The sequence below is a fragment of the Primulina tabacum genome, chromosome 13, assembly GCF_025594145.1.
Source record: "Primulina tabacum isolate GXHZ01 chromosome 13, ASM2559414v2, whole genome shotgun sequence".
Taxonomy (NCBI): domain Eukaryota; kingdom Viridiplantae; phylum Streptophyta; class Magnoliopsida; order Lamiales; family Gesneriaceae; genus Primulina; species Primulina tabacum.
This window is the reverse complement of record NC_134562.1, coordinates 33,553,063-33,578,228: the sequence shown is the minus strand read 5'-3', so window position 1 is coordinate 33,578,228 and position 25,166 is coordinate 33,553,063. Positions and strand designations below refer to the sequence as shown.

Below are 25,166 nucleotides of genomic sequence, written 5' to 3'. Positions count from 1 at the left end.
ATTCATGATGTGTTTATTCAATTTCCTTTTAATTACGATCTATTAAATTGATAAATTTTTTGAAGACTTCTCAGTTGGAAAATATTTATATGCAAAAGTTCGTCGCAGCTGGAAAGGAAAGTTGCTCAGTCGAAATTAATTATTATTCTAAAAAAATAATAAGTTTTGATAGCGATGTGTCCAAATTACTGTGCTTAATTCGGCAAGTGTTGCGTGTGGTTCTAAAGAAACAAAAAATAATAGGAAAATATTGTTCCCGTGAAAATCATGTTAACAAATTGACAATTTCCGAACACTCGTTTTTAAGTCTCTGTCTTATAATTAAATTTTAATTACCATGGATTATCTACATTTTCGACCATATAAATATTAATATAATATATATGTATGTAATATTGAGGGGAATTTTATAATGTGATATATCTAAACCATTTAATAAAGGAAAAAACTTGTGTGAGGTTTCACGGGTCGTATTTTGTGAGACAGATATCTTATTTGAGTTATCTATTAAAAATAATACTTTTAAAATATTACTTTTTATGTTAAAAGTATTATTTTTTATTGTGAATATCGGTATGATTAGTCCGTCTCACAGATAAAGATTCGTAAAACCGTCTCATAAGATACCTACTTTTTAATAAAACTCTGCCCCTACCATATTATTATTATTATTATTATTATTATTGTTATTATTATTATTATTTTCAGTTTTTCTTTTGGTATCTTATCTTATCTTATCCACCAAAAAGGAAAAACAGCTTGAGAAGCTATCTTATATTGTATAATTACTAAATTTTATAATGTGACAAAATATTATTGTCCGGAAAATTTTATATCATGACAATAACTAAATTAACTAAACTGAAATATGCGTAAAACTTCGGGTAAATGTATTAAATTTAGGATCTAATTTATTAGAAAAATACATTGTCAAATTAAATTTACGTAAACATGATACTTGGGGAATAATTTTGGCTAAATTTTATTTTATAAAAAATTTATATTTGAATGTTTTCAAATATATATAAAAATATTGTTTTTTTTAAAAAAATATTTAATCAAAATTATTTTGATAATGACAAATAAGGTAACAGTCGATTATGCAACCTAGAAATTGCATGGAAATGGCAGATCGTTTACTTAAGTCAATGCTCCAAAGAAAGTACGCCGAGTAGAGGGGCTTCGAAAAGTCCAACGCTCTTTGCTCTACTTTCCCAATTAACCACGAATCTAAACGCCATTTACCATGAAGTTTGAAGATTAAATTCTGTTGTATTCTCTCCTCAAGAATCCAGACTTTGACTTTACCTGTTCTTCAATCGCAAGCGACCCAACTGCTCCACAATACAGCGCAGTTTCTCTCGAGTTCTTACGGTTCTTTTCCGAGTGATCGGCTCTGTTTTCGTTGTCCTAAGATTTCAACGTTGTGGTTTATTTGTAAATTCTGTATGTGATTTATTGTACCCAAATTCTTGATCTTTTGAAGCATATTGAGTTCATCTGTCCCTTTCAAAGTTTATTGCAAACACGACAACGCGTTTCCATTCTTGATCACCACATTTGTACCCAATAGAAATTCAAGTAAGCTCCACTAATTTATCAAGACTGGAATTTGTTTTTCTGGTGATGGAATAAATAAAGGCTCGATCTCGATATGGATTTAGCATAATGTTTTTCCCTCTAAATGGGCATTGTTGATTATGTACTTTCGGATAACTGATGATGAAATTTCGGATTTTGAGTTAAGGATCCTAAAATAGTTGTTCAAGTTAGGTTATGTTTGGTTGATAATTAATAGGTCAATGGAGAGATTGATATGTTGAGTGATAGATTAGTTTACTTTCCAGATTTTATTTATTTATGATGGAGGATGGAGTGCCTGTTCATAAATTAAAATATCCGATGCTTAGCAGAAGTCCCGATTTAGTTCATCAGCTGATAATTGACAAGTGCTCAATTCTTGTAAATAGGTGAAATTCTTCTCACTGTGTGTTTGTCGAATAACAACTCGTTATTGGATGTGCCACAATTCGGTGTTTCTGTAAACTTAAACTCGCCAGGAAAGTCTGTAGATTCTCTAGGCTCGCCAAGGAAGTCTTCTCCTCTTAGACCATCTTCCCCTATGAGGTTAGAAGAATCTGTCTCGTCTAGAGAGGAAAAATTATATCAAACAACATTAGCTGGCCGAATTGCTCAAATGTTTAATAAAAATGTGGACTCAATGCCAGTCGCTACTGCTGATGCAACTGATGCAACAGAGTTAACCCACGGTGTGAATTCTGTGGTGTTGGAGACAAGTCGCTCCAAGAAAAATCCTCATCAGTTGATTTTGAAGAATTGATGAAAGATATGGAGATGAAGGACCGAGGAGGCGAAGTTCCGAGTAGCTTATATGGAGGGATAGTTGTGGACCAACTGTAGGGAATAAGGCCACAAGAGCTGAACTGAATACTCTTTTCACCTGATTCGAACTTTTTGAAGTCTTCGTCGGACGTACAAGGTTCTACAGATTTGGTAATAGGACCCTGGAAATTTGAGAACGAAGGTGAAAGCCTCAAAAAAGTGGTTTCCTATACTAAAGCTCAGAGTAAATTGATTAAAGCTTTGAAAACTATAGAAGAGCAAACATATTTGAAAGCTGACTCAAAGGCATTTGCTGTTTTAGCCTGTGTGAGCACTCCAGATGCTCCATATGGGAAAACTTTTAGGGTAGAAGTGCTTTACTGCTTGCTCCGGGGCCAGAGCAACCATCCGGGTAACAATCATCTCGGCTGGTAATTTCTTGGCTGGTTAACTTTTTGTAAAGCACAGTGATGAAAGGTATGATTGAAGGCGGAGCGAGACAAGGCATAAAGGACAGCTTTGAGCAATATCAGAAGTTGCTTTCCCAGAATGTAAACCCACTTGACATTAAAGCTATCGGGTCCGAGAAAGATCAACTTTTGGCTACTCTTCAGGTTGAGAGCCAGTCCGACTGGAAATTGACGGTTCAGTATTTTGCGAATTTCAGTCTTCTCGACTATTTTCGCAGGGTTATATGTTCTTGTGCATATATGGCTGGACATGTATATGTGCAAGTGGGGCGATTGGTTGCTCACAGTTGCCTTAATTGAAGGAAGCAGTTTTGCAGCTGTTGACGCGAGCCGGTTCTCGGATCCTTATGTGATATTCACTTGCAATGGGAAAATGAGAACCAGCTCTATCAAGTTCCAGAAATCTGACCCTCTTTGGAACGGGAAATTTTGGATCCTTCTGTTTCATTGGTTGCTAATTGTGTGGTATGTTTCTTTCCAAGCTTGAGATGTATTTTGCTCTTATTTTGTGGTGTCTTGCGCATAAATTTTTGAACTTGATGCGATGGATGAGCCTCCATCTGTGTTGGAAGTGGAAGTTTTCGATTCTGATAGTATTTCAGATTTATCTGATGTATGGATTACTCTTCAAGGAGAGTTAGCTCAAGCGCGCCAGTCAAAGCTACATTTAAGAATTTTCTTGAACGATTCAAGAGGTAGCAATGTCGTGAAAGATTATATAACTAAGATGGAAAAGGAGGTCGGAAAAAAGGTAAAATTCTTTCCATCTTATGGATTCACTTCACGGTGAAATTACATATTTATTTTTCTCGTTAATTGGTGCATGAATTATTTGCAGATAAGAGTTCGTTCTCCTCAAACAAAATCAGCATTCCAAAAGCTGTTTAGACTTCCCTCCGAGGAGTTTCTCATCAATGACTTTGCTTGCCATTTGAAACGGAAAATGCCTCTCTAGGTATTTTTTTCCGGCAGCTGTTGGAAATAAAAAAATAAATCGTGGAATTAGATTTAATGTTATTAAATTAGGACACATATTTTGTATATCCTGCATTATTTTGTAAATGTAGGCCTTTATGATTGAAATAAAGGCGAGCTTTGAACTTTTTGCACCACCATTTATTTATGTTTTTGTTTAGATCAGATCGACTTTCTCTGCTACAAGAATTTGATACTCCATGCAGTTCATACTTGCTTCGCTTGTGTGTTTTGAGATGTTAAAAGTTTTCATTTATCACTTCCATACTAGTTTCTTTAGGGAGTTGTTCAGAGGGGGTGAAATTGAATTGCGTCAATTACTCTCACAACCTCTTGGAATCTGAAAATTCTGATGATTATCAGAGAGAACTTGTTAAGATTGGAATTTGGACCCGTTTGAGCGAGGATTGTCCAAGACCATATATACAACTCTCATGTATTTTATCCAACCGATGTAGGACAACTAACACACCCCCTCACGCCCAGGAATGAACATCTGGAACGTGAAGTTTACAAATGACCCAATTATGGGCAGAACAAGTGACCAACTATGGGCAGTCCAATACATAACGGTGGAACTTGAGCTCTGATATCATGTCAAGATTGGAACTTGGACCTAACTCAACTCCAAAAGCTAGCTCAAGGGTGGAGGATTGTCCAAGACCATATATACAACTCTCAGGTATTTTATTCAACCGATGTAGGACAACTAACAGAACTAAATTGCAAACATAATATAATTTACTCGAGCTCGAAAAAATATAAAAAATTACTGTTGATTATTTGTAATTCATCTGATATCAAAATCTCAAATTTAACTTCAATAAACAATATAAATAAATTTATGGCCAAGTCCGCCCGAAACAAAAGGATTTTTTTAATCATATGGGTTTGTATGGCAAGCATTATTTGAGAGAATTTGCTTGGTTCTAAATTTCTAATGATCGATTATGAGCTTAAATTTGAGATATTTTGTAAAATTATCATTATACAATTTTCTCTTAAGTTGTGTTTGGACTGTAGTACTTGGATTTGAAGGAAGTAATTTGTTGTGGGATAAAAGTTTGATATATTAATTTCAAACTACAATTATATTAGATATATTTGAAATCCACGGTGATTAGTATTGAAATTATATAAATGTGGATTTTAGATTCAGTTGAATTTTTTCCATCAAATAAGTTGAAACCCATCAGTCCAAACTGCAACTTTAATTTTTTAAATACAACATTTCAATTTCTAATTTCTTTTTTTTTTTAAAAAAAATTGAGTTGGAATATTTCTGGAACTCAAATATTATTTTGTCCGACTCCCGACCACTAACGGCCCTGAGTATTTTGGATCGATAATTGATTGTACGAGAAAGATTCGGTTTGGTGAGGGCCGACATGGGTATCTCAGGCCCACACCACCAATTTTCTCCATTAAAATTCCTCATTGGACATATGGCGCCAACCAACTACCCAATTTCATTTTTCTAAATAATATTCCCTTTCATTATTTAAAATATTCTTTCTGAATAAAAATCTATAAAATAAAATTTAAATTATTTTAAGACAATGAAATTCATATATAATAAGATGTATGCATAAATTATTTTCTTAAAAAAATTCAGACTTTATGTCTGATGAGAGGGTCCCACGAATCTATATACTTAGACGGAGTCGATCTATCTGATAACATAAAAACGATCGCATTTGGTTGATAAGTGGTGACCCAAAAATTAACAAAATGAAGTTATTACCAAGAATTTACTTGTTAAACTTGACGCACACAATGATAGGCATATCATTGGGTTCATACTCATCAAATTGCTTTGCTCTAACATGCACGTTCTGTAGTCATAATCCATCCACAAGTAACTTTTCTATCTGTAATACGTTTCAAACTGTTACAAAACGATGATTTCTCGGGTCAAAATCTTAAACCACTTCTTGAAATTAAGATGAAACCATATTTTATTTAGAAAAAAGCAAAGGGGGACAAGTGACATCCTAAATTTGAGCACAAGTCGAGACATGACAGACGGAATTAAGCCACGCCCACGCGTGTAAGCGCACTAAGAAGAAGAGTGGGAAAATTGGGTGGGCGATGCTTTGGCCTCCAAAACCACCAACATGTACACACAAGCAAATCACCAGATCTCAACTCAGACCAGTCCTTTCAAGATTCTCTGTATTCAACACAAATCAAACGGTACAGGACAAGACAAGTGGGGAGATCGATTGCACCCAGCACCATGACCATCCATCATCCTTCCTAGTGGAGGAAACTACGATCAGAATAGTGCCACTCCGGGATCTTCCTATTCTAATGGTGGTGGGAGCAGATAAAGTGATCCCATAAACATAAATCTAAAAACTTCCATGTTAATTTTTCAGAAATAAATAAACTGAAATGAGAAAAAAGTTTAATCTTTTGCGTAATTTGTTCACTTTCAGAGTGTATATATGTATGTTAAGTTATGATATTGAAATCTCAATGGCCCACTTCTTGGAACAATACACTTTCCAAGAAATGGTGGGGTTTGCCCACTTGCAATGCATGCTGGTGTGGGTGAATAAGAATCTTAGGAATAAAAAAAGGTTGATAAATATGTATTATTTATGTATACATAGTTAAAAAGTAGGTTTCATAGTTATATTTCAATGGAGAAAGGCAACTGCCCGTCTGGTTCGATCCAATATTCTTGAAAGATACTGATCTTTTCTTCGTCTTTTTCTACATTCAAGTATGTTATCATTATCTTTCACTTTGATGCATTACAATGTTGACTAAGCCCACAATTAATAAGTATCCACTCATTTGTCATTTGTGTCGTATGTTTTCAGTGGTAGGCCTTTTCTTGATCTCAAACAAGATGACCACATAAATAATTAGCCACGCCTTCCTCATTTCCTCCTCCTCCTCCTCCTCCTTTTCGAATCTGTTTACGGTATTGTTACATGCTTGAAGGTTGGATTATTTGCTTTATTGTTTCGATGCTTATAATTCTGATGATCACTCCTCTTCCATAATGAACTGTGAAAGCTGAAGCCACTTTATATGTATTTTTATGTTATGTTTTTTGTTTACTTGAAAGAAAACAATGGTCATGAAGATACTTTGTGAATTTAATAACACGATTCCAAGAGTATGGGCAAAGGGAAATTCTCAACTCTGTATTGGAAATTTGTCGAGTATGCTTACCAATGTCCAAAATATAGTACCAAATTTGGCTAAAATCCCATGTGTACTGAAACATGGTGCTTTACTTTGCTTCACAGTTTTCTGGTCCAAACGTGAGGTTTTCACAGTGCTTAGCTTCTTTGCATAGTTTTTATTTTTTATTCTGTTCCCTTCATATGTGGAAAAGTAATGCATCAAAACTGATGGTGCACTATGAGCCATAATTCTATGGTCTTTATGTAAAGATTCCAAGTACCCACAAACTAAAGGCGAAAAATTTGCATGCAGTCAATAGATTGTGTTATGAATATGTCTAGGCACGTAGTGTGTTTTCAGGATTAAGATCTTCGTAGAAAATTGCTTTTCCTACCCAGTCCACGTGCAAATATGCGCCGAATTATTCTGTGCGAGTTTGATCCTATAGAATTTAGAATTCTTGGAAAAAGTATGCTTTTCCTTTCTGACTTTTTCTTGTGATGCAGATCAGAGGGAGTACCTGTTCTATTTAACTTCTTCCTCGATACCTAATCAGTGGTGAAAATGTGGTTTTATTTTCTTTGTTTTTTTTCGTAATGTACAAAGTCACAAAGAAAAATCATAAAAGGGCTGGCTTCGATATGTTTCTTAGAGTTCACTTTCTGCCTGTGCACCAATTCATTTTACGAGTCATGATTTTCTTGAAGGGATAGGTACAAGTTCTATGAATTTTGGACTGAAACTTTCACCGCAATCGTGTAATAACTGTTGCGAAAATGAAGTTTATGAAACTGGGGAACCGGTCAGACACCTTCATCACAGAGGAGGCGACAAGGTAAGCAAGATTTGTCTGATGCAGTTGTTTACTGATCATGATAACAAGATGGCACTTGACTGGGGATCGCCATTTTCAGGACCGTTATATCTGATGTACCAAGCGACCTCACCATTCAAATAAACAATATCAGCTATCTTCTCCACAAGGTAAATTTTGTTGGTGGTAAAAATGTAGATCATTCAAAACCAACAAAGATCACCTGTATAATACTTGTTTCTGGCGTGCCTAGCTACAGTATCCTCTTCTTCCAAAGTGTGGGCTACTGCAACGACTCATCTCAGATTCTGAAGATTCGAGCAATGCAACGTTGAACCTACACGATATTCCCGGAGGAGAGGAGGCTTTTGAGCTGTGTGCCAAGTATTGCTATGGGATCACAATTAACCTCAGTGCCCGCAATTTTGCATCAGCCTTTTGTGCTGCCAAGTACCTTGGAATGACCCAGAAAGTCGAAACTGGGAACTTTGTCATGAAATTGGAGGCTTTTCTCTCATCTTGCATTCTTGAGGGGTGGAAGGACTCGGTTGTGACTCTTCAGAATACTAGAGGGATATACGAGTGGTCAGAAAGTCTCGGTCTCGTTCGAAAATGCATTGAATCCATTGTTGACAAGATACTAACACCTACGCACAAGGTAAGAATCTATACTTAGTATCTGGTGTGAGTGTGACTACGCATAAAAATTTGATATGGATGAAGCCCTCTTCAGGTTTCATGGTCTTATACATATACCAGACCAGGATACGAAAAAAACCGACGAGAGTCTGTGCCGAAAGATTGGTGGACAGAGGACATATCACTCCTTGATGTAGACATTTTCAGATGCATAGTTACGGCTATAAAATCAACAAATATGCTGCAGCCACAGCTAATTGGTGAGTCTTTACATGTCTATGCGTGTCGGTGGCTGCCAGAAATCACTAATACAGGACTGAACGAAGGGTCCACGTCTCAAGTAGAAGATCAGGATTCTCCGGACAGGAAGCAGAGAATTCTTGAGACCATTGTCAGCCTGATTCCAGCAGATAAAGGGTCTGTCTCGGTTAAGTTCTTGCTAAGACTTGTTAGCATCTCGAATTTTCTTGGAGTGTCTCCAGTGACAAAAACAGAACTTTTGAGGCTTTCAGGTTTGCAACTCGAGGATGCAGCGTTGGATGACTTGCTGCTCCCTAATCGAGTCTCAACTGATCAAACTTCGTATGACGTCGAATTGGTTCAGACCGTGTTAGAGAGTTTTTTGAGGCAATGGAAAAGACGAACGCCTACAGATGAAAGCTTGTCACAAAAATCGATTAATAATGTTGGCAAGCTCATTGATTCGTACCTGCAAGTGGTTTCAAAGGATGCCAACCTGTCAGTTCAGAAAATGACGTCATTAGCTGAAACACTGCCAGGAATTGCGCGTACAGATCACGATAATCTGTACAAGGCGATCAACATTTATCTCAAGGTACTGTTCTAATGGTGTGATGCATAGATTTCAATCAATAATTTTCTCGCAAAAGTGCATATTTATCTAGGCCAAAGGCTATAAGGTCTACAAAGTTAAAACTCAAATATTTTTTTACTATAGAACAAATCAAAATATCACTCTGCGACATTGTATCATCTACAGATGAAGATGATATAGGTAATTGTAGATACCCAATATCCGTCTTAACCATTATTCCAACCTGCAATTCATGATAATCGAGCACATGGTCTCAATAAGCATTTCCTAATCTACTGCATTCTGATTTCAAGTGTTCATTCGATAAATTCTTGCTTATAAACTTGACAACAGGAGCATCCTGATCTGAGCAAAATGGATAAGAAGCACCTCTGCCGGATTCTTGACTGCCAAAACTTGTCACCAGAAGTACGTTCACATGCAGTGAAAAACGAAAGATTGCCTTTGAGAACTGTGGTGCAACTTCTCTTCTTCGAACAAGAGAAAGGCAACACTACATCAAATATTAAACACAGATCATCAGATCAAACCTCAGTTGTCAGAGATGACATGAACAAATTAAAATTAAGTATACATGATCATCAATTGAGTAAAGGAAAGGATCGTAGAAATTATGATGACAAGTTCCAACTAAGACAAGAGCTAAGCTTTAAAATAAGGGAAAGTGTGCTACAAGAAATGAGAACGGGAAGGGAAATCAGAGATGAAGGGATATCTGAAATTCAGCATTCAAATTTGAATCCTCGTGAGAAAGCTCGAGAAAGAAGAGTCTCGGGGAAATCTCACAGCAGCAAAGGCAGAGAACGATAGCACACAAGAATCAGTGTAGAGAAGTCCAGTCAAAAAAGCTCGAGTAAGAAGAATCTCAGCAAACTTAGAGCAAAGGCAGAGAAACATAAACACACCAAGAATCTATATACTTCATGTTGATAATTTTGTTGCTTAACAGGCAGAAGGGATCATTCTGAGTTCTGCGTCTGAAATTGTTAAAAAAAAACACCACATGTTACCCCATTTAAGTACAAAACTATTCATAATTCATGTTAATCGTCCACCGTGATTTTCTTGACTTTTCTAGAGAATTTGAATTTAAGATTGAAGCAAAAGAACGGCAATTATCACACAGCTATGAATAAGAATAACCACATCTTCTTTCACAACCGCCATGACTGCAATACAATTTCTTCAGTCTTACCTAGTATAAAGCAATGATTAGCAATAATAGAGATACAAGCTTAACATGAATCCTTGAATAGTATACCATGATGGTACATAATCTAAAGTAAGTTCTAAATTCAAATTCATCTATCTGTGCAGTATTCTCTTTTCTTTTGCAATGTGTCGGTTTTATAAGAAGGAACCCTCAGAACCCCACTCCCGAAGACTCTGATCACACCAGAAGTATGTAAAATCCCAAAAATATAATAAGCAATAATATCAGCCTTCCATTGCTGAAACTGAAGTCTGCCTCACCATCAGCAACCCCAACAAGAAATTTGCAACCACCAACCGAAGGGTTCAAGAATGTGACCATCCCAAGCCCGTCAAATTCGCAGCTCTGTGCATTCTGTTTTTGAAACTGGTAGTAGCTGTTGAACGCATATGATATGTTTCCCTTCTCACCGATATTATTGCAAGATCCCCCATAGTTGAGTGTTGTGCAATCGGCATAACTACAAGCAAGTTTGAAGTGGTTTGCCACGGTAGAAAGATCCCGGGTAGGATTCGCCACACACCATCTAGAAGGAAGATACTGAACATTTTTTGCATTTTTCAATAATCCATACCCAAGGCTCAAAGCATATTTTGCCTGCCCATCGAAAGAGAATATGCCCCAGTGTCTCTCAAAGTTTCCGGGGAGTATACTTTTTGCCCCTTCATCAAGCAGACTGAAAAGATAAATATCCATAGGAGGCACACCTGGTCTTAAAGGCGTTCCTTTGTTGCTTAGAACATGATTCACAAGACCCTGGTTGAAGGCCCTCGCAGCACTGTAATTAGCACTAACAGCTCCATCTGTTGGCCAACCCACCTCTCCTATAACGATGGGCATTTGGGCATATCCAAGCTTGCTGAGAGCTGCGACTAAAGTGTCAAAATTACCATCAAATGCATTATAGTACACATTTGATCCGTCCATCACAGAATGAGTTGTACCCTCAAAAAATGCATAGTCTTGAGGAAAATCTGAGTTTCCATAGAGACTTAAAAATGGGTAAATATTCACTACAAATGGCGAACCATTTGAATTCAGGAAAGAGACGAGCTGCATCATAATTTGGGTAAGCTCAGGCCTGAAGGTTCCTTGTGATGGTAGATTAGATTCATAGGCATCAGCATTGCACGGTACAACCAGCTTTACCATGCCCACAAGATTTGCTTTTGCCAAAGACTGTTGTACATTCATAAGAGCAGGTAAAACATAAGATTGAAATTGACCAGAATAACTAGTCAGAAAAGGCTCGTTTCCTACCGCGATGTACCTGCAATAACACTGTAAGTATCAGCAGCATGAAGTAAATTTAAACTGTAAACAACAATGTTGATTCAAGCTTTACACTACTTAAAAATAAAAAAATTATTACCAAACCCAGCAGACTGCATTTCACCAAACGCGGGTAAAAAATTTATCTAAATTTATTGAGAAACTACATGTCCATTTGTCCAAGTAAGATGATTCACTTTCAGCCTGTATGCCGAACATCTAGATTTCTGCAAATAAATTTCCCAAGGCAAACCGAGGCAAAGACTTATAGAGTTAATGAAGAATTGGAAGTGCACATTCCTCGACATATTTCCCAAGGATTTTGAAAACTGCAAGAGCTAAAGCTGATCGTGGAAAATGATTTTTCTATCCAGGTAAATTGCGCACTGTCTAGTCTTACTGAATCAACACAATTAGTTTCAACGAATCCATCTAGAGACATCTTCAAATCATGCTCAAATTATTGCAGCATTTATAATTTAGGACATAAGATAATGAGTTTTCAGAAGGAAAAAAAAACCCTCTTGCCTTCGCCAGAATCAGCGACGCCAATTAGGAGAGAAGCAGTCAACAAAAGAACGCACACAAGGAGAAAAATCCAAACTTGAAGACATCAAAGTGGCAAAAATCTAAAATCAACTAAAAATACGGGAATAAAAATATACTTGATATTGACACCCCCTTTAACCATGTAACTGGAAACATTCTGAGAAACCCATAAATCAGAAGCAGAAGTAGAAGCACTCAGTAAAGCAAGCATTTCATTTGGGATCCCAACCATAACTTCAATCCCACTTCCCATTAATGCCCGCATCGAAGTTGGGTCGGCATCAAACAGCTTCACTTTGGATATCTTGTTGTCTTTCAATAGATCCACCACCGTCTCCGGCGACATACGGTGGAGTGCCAATGTTCCCCAGTTCACTCCTATGCCCGATTCCACCACCGCCGCCACTGCAAACATACAAAATAACAGCAGCAAAATTTCTCCGTAGAAATGGGTTGTTGCCATTTTCAAACGCCGGTCTAAGAATCTTAGAGAGTTCACAGTTCATTAAACGTTAAACCATATCGTTTAACGACGGCCGGAAAAGCGATTAGCGTTTAAGGTCGTAAAAGAACATATACTTAAAATTTCAAGATATTAAATATATATTCATTAAAAATCATATGAACGACAGGATTTAATTAAAGAAGGAAGATAGAATAGAACTTGGTTAATCGATTTTTCTGGGGCCATAGTGCCGGGACAATGGAACTGCCAACTGTATCTTACTGTTCGAAAAGGTTGGTTTTTTGATAGATACGATTTGCCATAATGTGCAACGTGATAATGATTTTTAATCAATCCCTTCAATATTAGTCTTTCTTCTTCTTTTTCTGAGACGAGCTTGAATTCGACCGATTCTCCGGATTAAAATATATTGATTAAATTCCATTTTTAGTATTTCAAATTTGTTCGAGCTAACGTTGAACTCAAAATTTACAATCCCATCAACCTAAACTTGAGCACACTTGAGCTCAAATATTCAATTTTACAAGACTGTGATATATTAAAGTAAAAAACTTGTGTGAGACGGTCTCACGGGTCATATTTTGTAAGAAAAATCTTTATTTGGCTCATCCATGAAAAAATATTACTTTTTATGCTAAGAATATTGCTTTTCATTGTGAATCTCGGTAGAGTTGACCCGTCTCACAGATTAAGATCTGTGAGACGGTCTCACATGAAACTCACTCTATATTAAATATATCAAATCCACTGAATTAAGTTATTGAAAGTTTTATAGATGAACTTAACAATGATATCTTTTTGAACTAATTTTTGATGTTAAATTAAATTAAATTTTCAATCTTAACATAATGCTACTAAAAATTTAGTTTGATGATAAGCAATTGTTGACATTTGCATGTAATTATAACATTATATAACTATGTCCACTCTAAATCATAATCAAGATATCAGTAATGTTTTTTACTCCTTCTATCAATATTTTATCGATTAAATTTATCGCATGGTTTAGTGCGATTTAACTAGCTAGAAAAGTTTGATTACTGTTATGTTAGTCATGATGTTTACCTAATAGAAATCGAAAAATTTAGTTCATCCTTATAAAAAACAAATACCATTAATTTTTTTTTTTTTTTTGGGTGAGATAAGATTAGGAGTGGATGCTTATTTTATTTTTTATTTTTGTTAGTTGGGACTTCATTTAGAAGCAGCCATGTTGTTGTGGGTGCTGGAGTGTATCCGAGACTAAAAGTTGAAATTGGACATGTATCCATCATATTAATCTTTTTTTTTTAATGATTTGCTTTGTCCTATTAAAATTTATTTTTTGAAAATTACAAATGCATTTATACATAAAATGGAGTAGATGTGATATAAAATAATATGAATACTGTTATTCGAGAAAAATATTTTATTTTTCCTTAAAAATTGGTCCACGCTGCATAATATCTTAATAATAATAAAAAAAAAAAAAAAAACAATTTGGTTCGATTTTAGTAGGATGAGAGTTTTTCATGTGGGTTCAAGGATATATTTTCGAATATGTGTTTGGGTTCGAGGATTTTCAAATCTCAACTTCAAATTAAGGATGAGTACAAGAATACTATCCCCACCTCCAAACATGCCCCAACAATAATAATAATAATAATTTTTCTAAAGAAAAAACTCATATATCTAACGCTCAAATTTCGCCCACGATTCAAACCATCACCCATTCTGCATTTCTCCTTCCAATTTATCGGGTCGAAAGAGCATCCGACCTCGACCTAATGTAGCCCAGGTTCGATGTGAACATTTAATCTTCCCGAGTCTGTAATAAGGAATTCCCAAGTAAATCGACGGAGATGATGACTTAGTCCTTGTGTGTGGACGAGGAATCCGATTAAGAAAAACGGATATTGAGGTGAGAATGAGAACGAGTTTAGGATTCGAAAGCGCTTTGCCCCACCCATTACCACTCTAGAATTTAGCCATTTTATGATGCAATTTAATTTTATAAAAATTTTGTATTTTTTTTTTTTAAAAAAAAAGAGAGAGAAAAAAAAAAACATACCCAATGTTTGATTGGGCCCTGGGTGCAAATACTTACGGGGGTGATGACATCAAGATTTATTGGATCGGGCTTTAGTTATATGGGCTAGACTGATCATCACTCTTCCTACTTCCAAGTCCATCTAACGAATGCCCATCGGGTGGATAAACAAATATTTTTTAGACATTTTTGTCGTTTTGAGTACCTTCTCATTTGATAAGAAAATAAATAACATTTTGAAATTATAACCTATATTTGGAAATTGGAATTTTATAAATTTTTTGATTTTTTCATCGGTAATCTAGTATCAATTTATTCAACAAAATATGGATGTATGGGTTCGAATAATATTCTTAAATTTTACGAATAAAATCAGTGTCAGCTACTCTGTCTATCTCAAATATTTTGTGTTACAAAAAAATTAGCAGGTATTTTGTGAGACGGTTTCACGAATCTTTATTCGTGAGACGAGTTAAATTTGACCATATTTACAATAATAAGTAATAATTTTTGGCATAAAAATTAATACTTTTTTCCATATGTGACCCAAATAGAAGATCTGTCTCACAAAATTAACTCGTGAGACCGTCTCACAATTTTTTTTGAAATAAAATAAAATAGGGGAGTCATACTTTCCACCAAAGAAAAGCATACGCTAATCCCAAAGAACTAATTGCCCATGTTAATCATGTGTATCATATAAGTTTTTTTACTCGTGACATAGTAATGTAGGAAGAGTATCGACGTCGAAAAGAAATATATGGTGGCTTAGAAGTATCAAAATAAACAAAGTAAAAATATTCGAAGACCGACTTTTGAGTAAATTAATAAAAAAAAAATCAAAATTCAAATTCGTTCAACTTTGTTACCGAACTAAAATTACAATTTCCCCCTATTTGATTTCTTAAACTATACATTTTATCTTTAAAAAAAAAAAATTAAAAGTAGAGGGAAGCATGCACTTACATTGTTCTTGAAATAAACGATGACCCTCATGTAAAGCAATAAAACGTAGAATTGTGACGAAGAATGTCCTGCTTGACTCCCTTGATGCCAAGTAAGAAACCATCAACTGCTGAATCTTGACAACTTTCTCAGTTGGCATTCAGGGAGCCAGGCAGATCATATTTCTTAACCCGTCCTAATTAGAGATGCCGATAGCGCACAAATTTGATCGTCGATCTTCCTCGGCCGGGGAAAAACCACCTGCGATATAATTATATATATAACAAAAGTACATATTGAAATAAACATCTGAATAATTTTTATCTTGCAAAAAGCCAAATGAGTGGAGTCGGGCCGGATTGATTTGAAGGGAAGGATCGATGTAATTCAGGATGGCGCCGCAGGATTCGTGCATAGAGTTCATGAAAGATTATATTGAGGGTTTACAAAGTTGAAGTTTTCTCTGCGTATATTTATAGCTTAACTTTAGGGTGTGTGGAAGAACTAAAAGCTAAGACAAGTGGAGAAGGCGGCATTGCATGGATCCTTGAAATAGTTCCAACGCCTCAGGCCAAAGCTGCCTAATTCACCTCAAACAAATCAGCCAACTCAAGTTAGAATATTCTAAAAACTTCCTTTATATATGGATTTAATTTATAGGATTTTTTTTTTTAAATAATATATATGTTCGAGGTGCGGGTACAGCAGAAGATGAGGGCATGCAGCATCGATGAACATGAAAATTATGATTTTAATTTTCTTTTTTTATATGCAAAATTGGAGTATTCAAATTTATAAGCGAGGCGCCGAGAGCAATCAATTAAATTCCACAGTAGCGTCTGAAACATAGGACAGTCCTTCGATATGACCAAAATACATATATACTGCGGATCGATACGAACAAAAACTTGAGAGCCCATTCGACGGCGATACCAAATGGGTTGATGGATATTAACATACACACAGATATATATAATTCAAAGACGGTCATCGTCTTGAAATTTAGGTGAAGGACGAAACGAGGCAGAGAACTTTCGAAGAAAATTTTAAGGGGTTTTGAAAAAAATTTTCAAGACTCTTATTTTACACAAATTATCTTAATTTCAAATAAATTTTACTTGTTACATTATGATAAAGTGTCTACAGTTACACAAAAACTGTCGTAAGACGGTCTCATGAGTCAATATTATGAGACAGATATTTTATTCTGGTTACCCATAAAAATATTACTTTTTATATCAAAATATTATTTTTTATTGTAAATATGTTAATGGTTGATATGTCTCACAAGAGACATACTCAGTAAAGTTAATGTATACTAGTATTCAGGTGCACACGTTGCATGTTTGTACAATTCGTTTTTGTAAAAAAAAAAAAGGAAAAATAAATGTTAAAATAAAAAATAAAATAAAAAAGTGATGTAGAAAATTACTTCCAAATGACTCAAAATAAATCCATAAAAGGAATATAAATTAATAAATATGTAATTAGAAAATAAATAAACTTTAGGCTCACGAGGTATTCCAACACTATTTATCAAGTCATTGTAGAAAATTACTTCCAAAAATATATGTAAGTTTGGGTTTATTTTCGGTGGTCTGAACGTTTGTTTCAGATTATGTTTTTAAATGCATCCTATCATATCACGTCAATTTTTTTTTACTGATAATTAACTTTTAATATTCTATATAATTACATTTGTATAAGATATTGCATCACATGATAATTATTAATTAATACTAGTGAACGACGATGCCTGTTTAAAATAAATTACTATTATATATCTAAATAATTATTATTATCATTAATAGATAGCATTGATTTATAAAATTTTGTTATGGTTTTTAATTATTATTTTGATAACGATAATACAATTATATTAAATATGTAATTTGTATGAAAAATATTAACTTATCTAAATGAATATGATATTTTCATAAAAACTAATTGGTGTCACAAAATCGGACCACTAAGAGTCTCAACTTTTATAAATAGTATATAGTGAGGGAAATATTTTTTTGGTCTAGTAAATTATCAATTTTTTGGTTTTGGTTCACTATATTTTGAATTTTTGGTTTTGGTATAATAACTTTTTAATTTCGGCTATTTTGATCTATTTATCATCGGAATGTTTAATTTTCGCCAAAAAACGCTGATGGTAAAGCACATTTTGGTGTCACAATCGTTGATCTTTTCTAGTAGAATGCATATAAATTATAAAATTTGTTTGATTTTCCACCCATTTACGTGGGTGGATTGCATAGGGAGACTACTCCGGTCTCTTTCTCCTAACATTTTTTTATGTTAAGCTGCTTCTAAATAAATTGATTTTTCTTCAAAATCAAGAAATCTCCAAATTTTTTGCTACGTCACCTTTAGCCATCATCTAACCAGCGTTTTCTGAGAAAAAATGAATTTTCCAGTGATACATTGGCCAAATTAGCCGAAATCTAAAAAGTTTTTGTTTTTTGGGAGTCATAAAATCATAGGTTTTTAGATTATAAATAAGAGATAAAAGCAAGGGTAATTTGAGAAATATATAATTACCAATCTTATAACTGAATTTGTTAGTAATAAAATTTTAGATACGAGATAAAATAATTATTTATTATGCACAAAAACTCCAGAAGGTCTCGAGTCAATTTTATGAAATGAATATTCTCTATTTGGGTCATCAATGAAAAAATATTACTTTTGTATCAAAAATAAAAATATTATTTTTTTATGGTAAATATAAACATGATTGACTCGTCTCATAAATAAATATCCATGAGATCGTCTCTTAAGAAATCTACTTTTTATTATATGGTTTTTGGACTAGAGTTATTTGTTTCCAAAGAATATGAATATTTTGATAATGTAAAAGTGATAAAAATGTTACTTTATAGAATTTGTAGAGTAAATCTAGATTTTGATTTTTTGCAAATATTTAAAGTCCGTTCAATTTTATTGCAATTTCACGACGCAAGAACCGTACATAATTACATTCTTACTCCCTATGGCCTATCATACTCTTCATTTCGCCAACTTACGAACACCAAGAAAATGGATATATGGTCAATCGACCATGTCGTATATCGACAAATTATTAATTGATTAAAACCCATTTTTTCCCATATTTGAAAAAGCACACAAATTTTACTAGCAGTAATAGACAAATTTTACTAGCAGTAATATTATTTTTGGAAAATTGTAATTTTATACAAGTGTCTCTTTAAAAATTTTGTTATATATATATGGTCAAATTCAATATTAATAATGTATCTTTGAGTTTTTGGGCAATTGTCTTTGATAGTGTTATGTGGTACTTCATAAATCTGCGTCTAGGTAAGTAAATTTTAAATTTTTAATAATAAAAAGAACAAAGACAAATATGCCGAAACAAAATATATATGACTGAAATTACAATTTTTTCCTAAGCTCTTCCAAATCCTAACAAACCGATAATTTAGAAATATTATTCTTATAGTTATTATAACTATATTGCACAAAAATTTTAGAGTAGGTCTATTGTGAGACGATATCATGAATCTTTATCTGTGAGACAGTTTAATCCTACCGATATTCACAATAAAAAGTAATACTCTTAGCATAAAAAATAATGGCAAAAACTTGTGTGAGACGGTCTCACGGGTCGTATTTTGTGAGACTATATCTTATTTGGGTCATCCATGTAACATTATTACTTTTTATGCTAAGAGTATTATTTTTTATTGTGAATATCAGTAGGATTGACCCGTCTCACAGATAAATATTCATGAGACCGTCTCACAAGAGACCTACTCAAAAGTAATTCTTTTTCATGAATGACCCAAATAAAAGATATGTCTCATAAAATACGACCTATGAAACCGTCTCACACAAGTTTTTTTCAAAATTTTATGTCTCCTGAATTTTTTAATGATAAAATAAAAGCAAGTTGCATATTTTTATTTACATTTTTAATAAAAAGTGAATAAGTTTTTTTAAATATTTTAAAAAATAATTTACACAAAATCAATTAAGTTTTCCTTTTTGAAATCAATCAATCAAAAATATAAAATACACAATTTAAACGAACTCTGAAATCTACGCTTTGTACTTCAGTTTGAGATATTTAGAAGACGACGGCAGTTGCGTTAGTAACATGCAAGAATGGCAATATACACACTGTTCCCCCTTTTTTACTTTAATAATTGGCAAAAAGAGAATTAAGGAAACATTTGTGAATAATTATAATGTTCATATAATTTCAAATGAATCAGTTCTCAGTAATAATTCAAGATTCATTCTCTTTTCTTTTTGTGGGTATCTTTGATGCACAAGTACATGAATTTAGTTTAGCTTGTAACCTCCGGAGGGGAATTGTACGTTCATGAATCAACGTTTTACTAAGATCAGAAGCAACTCATTCAAGAAAAGGTTCATGCATTGGCGCAATATGTATCGGTTAAAATTCCCTAATTTTAGGTCGGAGATAACCATGAACCCTAATCCCTACAAATTCTGAGGCCATTTAAAGATGGCCCATTTCAAGAAAATCGGGTAAACATGAGTTTCTGTTGAGCCATTCGCCAAATCTGTTCTGTTTAGATATTATTGCGTTGGATTATCTATCGTTCTATCTATATCTACAAAGATAAAAGATTTTCGTTACTCTTGAAATTCTTGATTTTTGAATATAAAAACAAAGGTGTTTTGGAAGCATTTCAGATTGATTTAATTCGATTATAATGTTGTGTGCTGCGTCTTCTCTTTCCAAAAAATATATTGCAGCTGTGCTTGGTAATTGAACAGACACAATAATATAAAGCAGTATCACTACCACAGGCTTTTTACAGTGACAAAAGCACAATGTTATCTGCCAAGTTTTCGTATTTTCTTGCACTGTTAATTCTTTTTGCTGTGTTTCAAGAACCAGCTTTAGCCATCAAAAAGGTGTGCATTGTCCTGCTCTGTAATTGATTATATTCAGTGTTTTTTTCATAATGTAAAATCATTGTCTTCTTCTCAATAATCGAAACTTGCATGTTTATTTAATCGAATATGTATATAAATATTATATAATATTTTTTGTGTGTGAAGCAGTCTTATATAGTGTACTTGGGTGAACACTCCCATGGTTCGGATGCAACAACGGCTGATCTGCACCGGGTAGTCGGCTCTCACCATGAGCTGCTTGCCTCATTCTTGGGAAGGTATTGATTTTGCCATGGTGAAAACTGCTTAAATTATCACATGATATGTTAAAATTTCGTGTCCTTTCCTTCAGTAAGGACAAGCAGAGGATGCCATATTTTACTCATACAAGCGACACATAAATGGATTTGCCGCAGTTCTTGAAGAGGATGAGGCAGCAGAGATTGCAAGTAAGGAGCATACACGCCTTCATGCATTTGATTTTCTCGCTTTTGTATGCATTTTTTTTATTATTGGCTTCTATATGCTAAAAGGCTCGTTTTTGTGTTCAATACAGAACATCCGGACGTGGTATCTGTTTTCCTGAATCATGGTAGAAAACTTCACACAACACATTCATGGGATTTTCTTATGCTGGAAAGAAATGGTGTGATTCATCCATCTTCATTATGGAGGAAAGCGAGATTCGGTGAAGATACCATCATCGCAAATCTTGATACTGGTAAAGCACAGGTTTAATATTTCTTTCATGTCATCTTTTTTGATTGAAAACCTCTTTTTCAAATCCTGCATTGTGCTTTTGGTTTAAAGTTGAGCACAAAATGAATGATTTTTCATGGCTTTACTAGGTGTTTGGCCCGAATCGATGAGCTTTAGTGACAAAGGGATTCATGGCCCCATTCCATCAAAGTGGAAAGGAATCTGTCAGTTTGATGGCAATGATAAATCCCTTTGCAATAGGTACTCTCTCTCTTTATTCATTTAGTTTCTCTAATGAAGATGACGATAATAGCTAGCTAGTACTGCACCATGTGAACATGCTTCTTTATATCAAATTTCTCAACATATCAATGCATTTTATTGTGCAAAAGTGCTCTTTAATTTCTTTTACTTTCCAATTGCACCAGGATGTGTCAGCAAATGACTTTTGTTCTATGTTTTGTGTCATGTATCTTTCTTCGATCAATATACACCTGACTTTATTATCTTTTTTTTTTGGGTAGATATTATGTGACATTATCGAATTCGAGGTACATGACACAGCCATGAGTCACAGAACATACTCCTCCCTAATAATCATTCATCCCAAGCTTTTCTTGATAGTAATTTTTTTATGAAAAGAACTGTTACTATTTGTCTATGATCCAATCTGACAAGTCAATTTTAATGAATAGCATACTTGGAGAATATTTTTAGATAAAGCGAACTCTAGTGACTATATTATTCTGCTGGTATATTTTCGTAATTAAAAACTTACCAAATACAATTTTAACAATGTGCCCACCATGAGAAGCAGATATATTACTATCATCAAATGTAACCCATTCTTGAATAAGTGGCAAGAAACTATTTTCATTAACAAATAAATCCTCGGTATCACAGGAAACTAATTGGATCGAGATATTTCAACAAAGGGTATGCTGCCTATGTTGGGAAACTCAACTCTACTTACTATTCGGCACGCGATAATGATGGCCATGGCAGCCATACACTGTCCACTGCTGCCGGAAACTTTGTCCCAGGGGCTAGTGTATTCGGTGTAGGCAATGGAACAGCAAAAGGGGGTTCCCCAAGAGCCCGGGTGGCGGCTTACAAAGTGTGTTGGCCTCCAGTCAATGGAAGTGAATGCTTCGATGCTGATATCATGAAAGCCTTTGACATGGCGATACACGATGGTGTAAATGTACTTTCAGTGTCTCTAGGTGGACAGCCTGTCGACTACTTCAATGACGGTCTCGCCATAGCATCTTTCCATGCTGTGAAGAACGGACTTGTAGTTATAGCATCAGCTGGAAACTCGGGACCCGAGCCTGGATCTGTGTCGAACGTGGCACCATGGATGATAACTGTAGGAGCCAGCACTCTTGATAGACAGTTCCAGGCTAATGTTAAACTGCAAAATGGCTTGATTCTTGAGGTTAGTTGTCTTGCACAATTTACCTGATTCTCAAGATTTTTTCTCACTTATACGTGAAATCAGGGAATGAGCCTTTCAACACCATTACCACATGACAAGTTTTATCCACTGATTAGCGCTTCAAAGGCTAAAGCAGCACATGCTTCAGCTGAAGATGCGTAAGAATCTCTTTCTGATGAATTTTGTCCGAGTTAACAAAAGTTAGCCGCTCAAAAACAAACATCGTTTGGTTGTTTTTTTTATCCAGGATCCTATGCAAGCCAGGAACTTTGGATTCTAAGAAGGTGAAAGATAAAATACTCGTGTGTCTAAGGGGAGAAAATGCGAGGGTGGACAAGGGCGAGCAGGCCCTTCTTGCTGGTGCCGCTGGAATGATTCTCTGTAATGACAAGGCGAGTGGCAATGAGATTATATCAGATCCACACGTTCTTCCAGCAACTCATATAAATTACACTGATGGTGTAGCCGTATTTTCCTATGTCAACGCTGGCCAGTACGGACGTCTCCCTCTGGAAATCAACCTATATTCTCACTTAAAAAAAGTTGCTGCTTTCTTCAATGTTTTTCGTGTTCTTATTATATTTTTTGAACTTAACAGCAATCCGATGGGACTTATTACTCCTCCGAAGGCAGAACTAAACAAAAAACCGGCTCCATTTATGGCTGCTTTCTCCTCCAGGGGGCCAAATACTGTGACCCCCGAAATTCTCAAGGTTTGCTTATCAAGTTTTTGCTTGCCTTGGTGTAAACTATTTCCCCATTGTTCAAATTTTTAGTTTGTTTAATTATGAAATATTCCGTTTCCAGCCCGATATTACAGCTCCAGGAGTAAACATCATAGCCGCATTCAGCGAAGGAGTTAGCCCCACGGGCCTTATGTTCGATAAACGCACAACTCCGTATAATACTGAATCGGGCACCTCAATGTCCTGTCCTCATGTTTCTGGGGTCGTTGGCCTGCTCAAGACCCTCCATCCCGAGTGGAGCCCTGCTGCTATTCGATCAGCAATCATGACAACAGGTACTGATTCAAAATCTTGTTCTCCAAACTCCATTTCTTGCAACAATGTCCTCAAATTAACTCCATTTTCTCTGCAAAAAAATAATAATACCGCAACAGCAAGAACCAGAGACAACACCATTAATCCAATGATGGATGCGGATTACAGCAAAGCAACTCCATTTGCATACGGGTCTGGTCATATCCGTCCCAACCGCGCCATGGACCCTGGATTGGTCTACGACTTAACCGTGAACGACTATCTGGATTTCCTTTGCGGAAGTGGCTATAATCAAACCATCATGCGATCTTTCTCGGGTGGAAATTACAACTGTCCACACAGATACAGTCTCACAAACTTCAACTATCCCTCCATTTCAATAACAAATCTAGTGTCGGGATCGATCAAAGTGACACGAAAACTGAAAAACGTGGGCAGGCCAGGGACTTATGCTGCCAGGGTGCGTCAGCCACATGGATTTTCGGTTACAGTTGAACCCAGGATTCTGAAATTTGAGGCGTTTGGAGAAGAGAAGAGTTTTAAGATGCATATACAAGCAAGAAAACCCACAAATGATTACGAGTTCGGAGAGTTGTTGTGGTCAGATGGAAGGCATTATGTGAGGAGTCCAATTGTTGTGACCAGCTCTGGTGATCAGTGAATATAGAATTACCTGAAGTAAATAAATGTTTAGTTCGGTTGTCTTGTTTATTATTCTTCATTGGGAGGTTGGTTATATTGGATTAATTTAGTTTCTAATGAAAAATATATGTTCCTATTCATCTCATTACTTATCCAAAATCACACGTTAACGTAATATCTCTAAAATAATATTTTTTTTCTTGCTCAGATTTGAGTCAATTTGCTAAATTAATAAGATAATGATTCTTATATAAATCCAAACCCATTTCTTTGGACGATTCATGGTACAACAACAAAAAAAACAGTGGATTTCTGGGATCTTATGGCTCAAATAAGTAGTGATCTGTAAAGAGAATGACTTTTTCGAGTTCGAGAAATATTTGCATCCTATTCAAGTCTATATGAAAAATCCCACATGTTTGCGAGCGGAATTCACATGTTACACCAGCTGGCAAGAAGTTTGAGGATGGCAATCTAAGGTCGCCTTTGGGATAATAACTAGAAGGTGCTATGATGCTTGGCTCGAAAATGTTCGAGAATTCTCTTTGTTACCGTCCATATTTTGTTTACAAAAATCGAATGGATATTTTGATTCTGGTGTGAGTAAATTTGTTCGTTCTTAAGTTTTTGTGATTCACCAAATCATTCTTCTCACAGGAAAATCGAGAGAGACATTTCTTGCAAGAAAATATCCTCGGAGATCACAAGCAAAAGCAATGCAAGCACTTCTCCGTATAAGGTGTCTTTTTTTTTTGGGTCATTTTTAATGTTATACTTTTTCTTGATGCATCTA

At 35.0% G+C, this 25,166-nt stretch overlaps 3 protein-coding genes and 1 pseudogene across 11 annotated transcripts; 3 read left to right on the top strand and 1 right to left on the bottom strand.

Annotated features, from left to right (window-relative positions):
- The first annotated feature begins 1,802 nt into the window (after positions 1-1,802).
- LOC142522036 (C2 and GRAM domain-containing protein At1g03370-like) lies at positions 1,803-3,824 on the top strand (annotated as a pseudogene).
- A 2,535-nt stretch (positions 3,825-6,359) lies between these two features.
- LOC142521655 (BTB/POZ domain-containing protein At5g47800-like) lies at positions 6,360-10,125 on the top strand. Of its 9 annotated transcripts, XM_075624777.1 has the most exons (8): positions 6,360-6,519; positions 6,620-6,743; positions 7,439-7,490; positions 7,640-7,767; positions 7,847-7,916; positions 8,000-8,404; positions 8,480-9,220; positions 9,554-10,125. In XM_075624777.1, the coding sequence occupies exons 4-8, from the start codon at positions 7,709-7,711 to the stop codon at positions 10,028-10,030; spliced, it is 1,752 nt and encodes a 583-aa protein (XP_075480892.1). In that variant the 5' UTR covers positions 6,360-6,519; positions 6,620-6,743; positions 7,439-7,490; positions 7,640-7,708; the 3' UTR covers positions 10,031-10,125. The 9 variants fall into 9 exon arrangements, with proteins under 9 accessions (XP_075480892.1, XP_075480894.1, XP_075480893.1 ...); XM_075624779.1 differs by lacking the exon at positions 7,439-7,490 and having other exon boundaries at positions 6,620-6,723; XM_075624778.1 differs by lacking the exon at positions 7,439-7,490 and having other exon boundaries at positions 7,646-7,767.
- Positions 10,126-10,349: 224 nt separating this feature from the next.
- On the bottom strand, positions 10,350-13,036 carry LOC142521657 (glucan endo-1,3-beta-glucosidase 5-like). The gene is made up of 2 exons (XM_075624782.1): positions 12,371-13,036; positions 10,350-11,703 (listed from the first exon to the last, which is right to left on the bottom strand). Exons 1-2 carry the CDS (start codon positions 12,715-12,717, stop codon positions 10,611-10,613), a joined length of 1,440 nt encoding a protein of 479 aa, XP_075480897.1. The 5' UTR covers positions 12,718-13,036; the 3' UTR covers positions 10,350-10,610.
- Positions 13,037-20,843: 7,807 nt separating this feature from the next.
- Positions 20,844-24,511, top strand: LOC142522035 (subtilisin-like protease SBT5.4). The gene is made up of 10 exons (XM_075625207.1): positions 20,844-20,871; positions 20,950-21,042; positions 21,150-21,314; positions 21,442-21,553; positions 22,196-22,730; positions 22,794-22,888; positions 22,978-23,223; positions 23,329-23,443; positions 23,538-23,751; positions 23,851-24,511. The coding sequence occupies exons 1-10, from the start codon at positions 20,844-20,846 to the stop codon at positions 24,390-24,392; spliced, it is 2,145 nt and encodes a 714-aa protein (XP_075481322.1). The 3' UTR covers positions 24,393-24,511.
- The last annotated feature ends 655 nt before the right edge of the window (positions 24,512-25,166 follow it).